The sequence below is a fragment of the Littorina saxatilis genome, linkage group LG14, assembly GCF_037325665.1.
Source record: "Littorina saxatilis isolate snail1 linkage group LG14, US_GU_Lsax_2.0, whole genome shotgun sequence".
In the NCBI taxonomy this organism is placed as follows: Eukaryota; Metazoa; Mollusca; class Gastropoda; order Littorinimorpha; family Littorinidae; genus Littorina; species Littorina saxatilis.
Window position 1 is genome coordinate 29,270,305 of NC_090258.1, and position 1,314 is coordinate 29,271,618.

At 41.2% G+C, this 1,314-nt stretch overlaps 1 protein-coding gene across 1 annotated transcript in view; it reads left to right on the top strand.

The window, feature by feature from the left end:
• The first annotated feature begins 608 nt into the window (after nucleotides 1-608).
• The window catches only part of LOC138947517 (glycine, glutamate and proline-rich protein-like), a 4,256-nt gene continuing 3,550 nt past the window's right edge, over nucleotides 609-1,314 (top strand). Inside the window, exon 1 of the mRNA XM_070319006.1 lies at nucleotides 609-767. Within this exon, the coding sequence (XP_070175107.1) occupies nucleotides 719-767 (49 nt within the window). The 5' untranslated portion in view covers nucleotides 609-718. The remainder of the gene's footprint in view (nucleotides 768-1,314) is intronic.

Below are 1,314 nucleotides of genomic sequence, written 5' to 3' on the forward strand. Positions count from 1 at the left end.
CTCTCTCTCTCTCTCTCTCTCTCTCTTCTATGTCCAGAAGTGGTTATTGTTACCGAGTCGATTGTCAAATGATTGTATATTGTTTTGTGAGTATATATTCAAACAAAATATAAAATTAAAAAAAATTGTAAACAACCCCTTTAAGCGACCTTAAAATAAATAAAAGAACAGATAAAGAAGAAAATAAATCTTCCCCTGAAAACCATTGTTCAGAAAACCCACTGACCTCGCTCGACCTGACCGGCTTCCCTTCTTAGGCCCCCCCAAAAAATAGTCTGTTTACGGTAACCCGACCGACCCTATTTTTTTCGCGCGACCCTAGACTTTTTTTTTTTTGCATTTGGGAAAAAAAAAACAAAAAAAAAAAACCACGTAACAATATGGGTTTTTTGGGGAAAAAAAAAAAATCCCGACCTACCGACCCTATTTTTTTGGCCTATGTTACCGTAAACAGACCTATTTTTTTTGTTGCCTAAGTAGTTCTAAGACGCAATATTTAGAAACACACTTTGCTGGAATGTTCTGTTTCCGCCCTTCGCCCCCCCCCCCCCTCTCCCTCTCCGACTCCAAGACAGACACGCCAAACTATTCACTGAGCACTTATGTCTATAACGTACCCAATTGGGACATCGCTAGCACAGCGGGTGATATAAAACCGCTTGAGTGTTCGGAGAGATCTGTGCTTCAGGTCTCTGTCAGAAATCCTAGGACAATCAATATGTATCTTCTGCTGTGCCTCGTCGCTTCGCTGGCTTCCAGTGCTCTTGGTAGGTGCTTTTTGCTCAAACTTCATACATATTGCTTCTCTAGCTAAAACCTTATTTATTTATTTTTTATTTTTATAACAATATGGAAATTAAACCAACCAACCAACAAACAAACAAACAAAAACAAACAAACAAACAAACAAAAACAAACAAAAACAAGCAAACAAGTCAACAATCGCACAAGCAGGTATGCAAGTAATGAACAGCAACAACAAAACAACCAACGTCTAAACTAATGTTTAACAGGGAAGAGATAATGCAATATGTTGGAATGGATTGCATTGAAACTGACTTTCTGCCTCTGATCCACACGCACGCACGCACGCACGCATTCACACACACACACACACACACACATACCGCACAAACACACACACGCACTCACGCACGCACACGCACCCCCATCACCCCCCCCCCCCCCCCACACACACACACACCCTTGCGTCGTCTCGATTCTCAGCCTACCGGTGTAAAAGAAAAATGTGTCCACCAAGAAATAAAAAGACTCCTAGAGACTTACTTTCCCAGGAAAAATAGTCAACACACG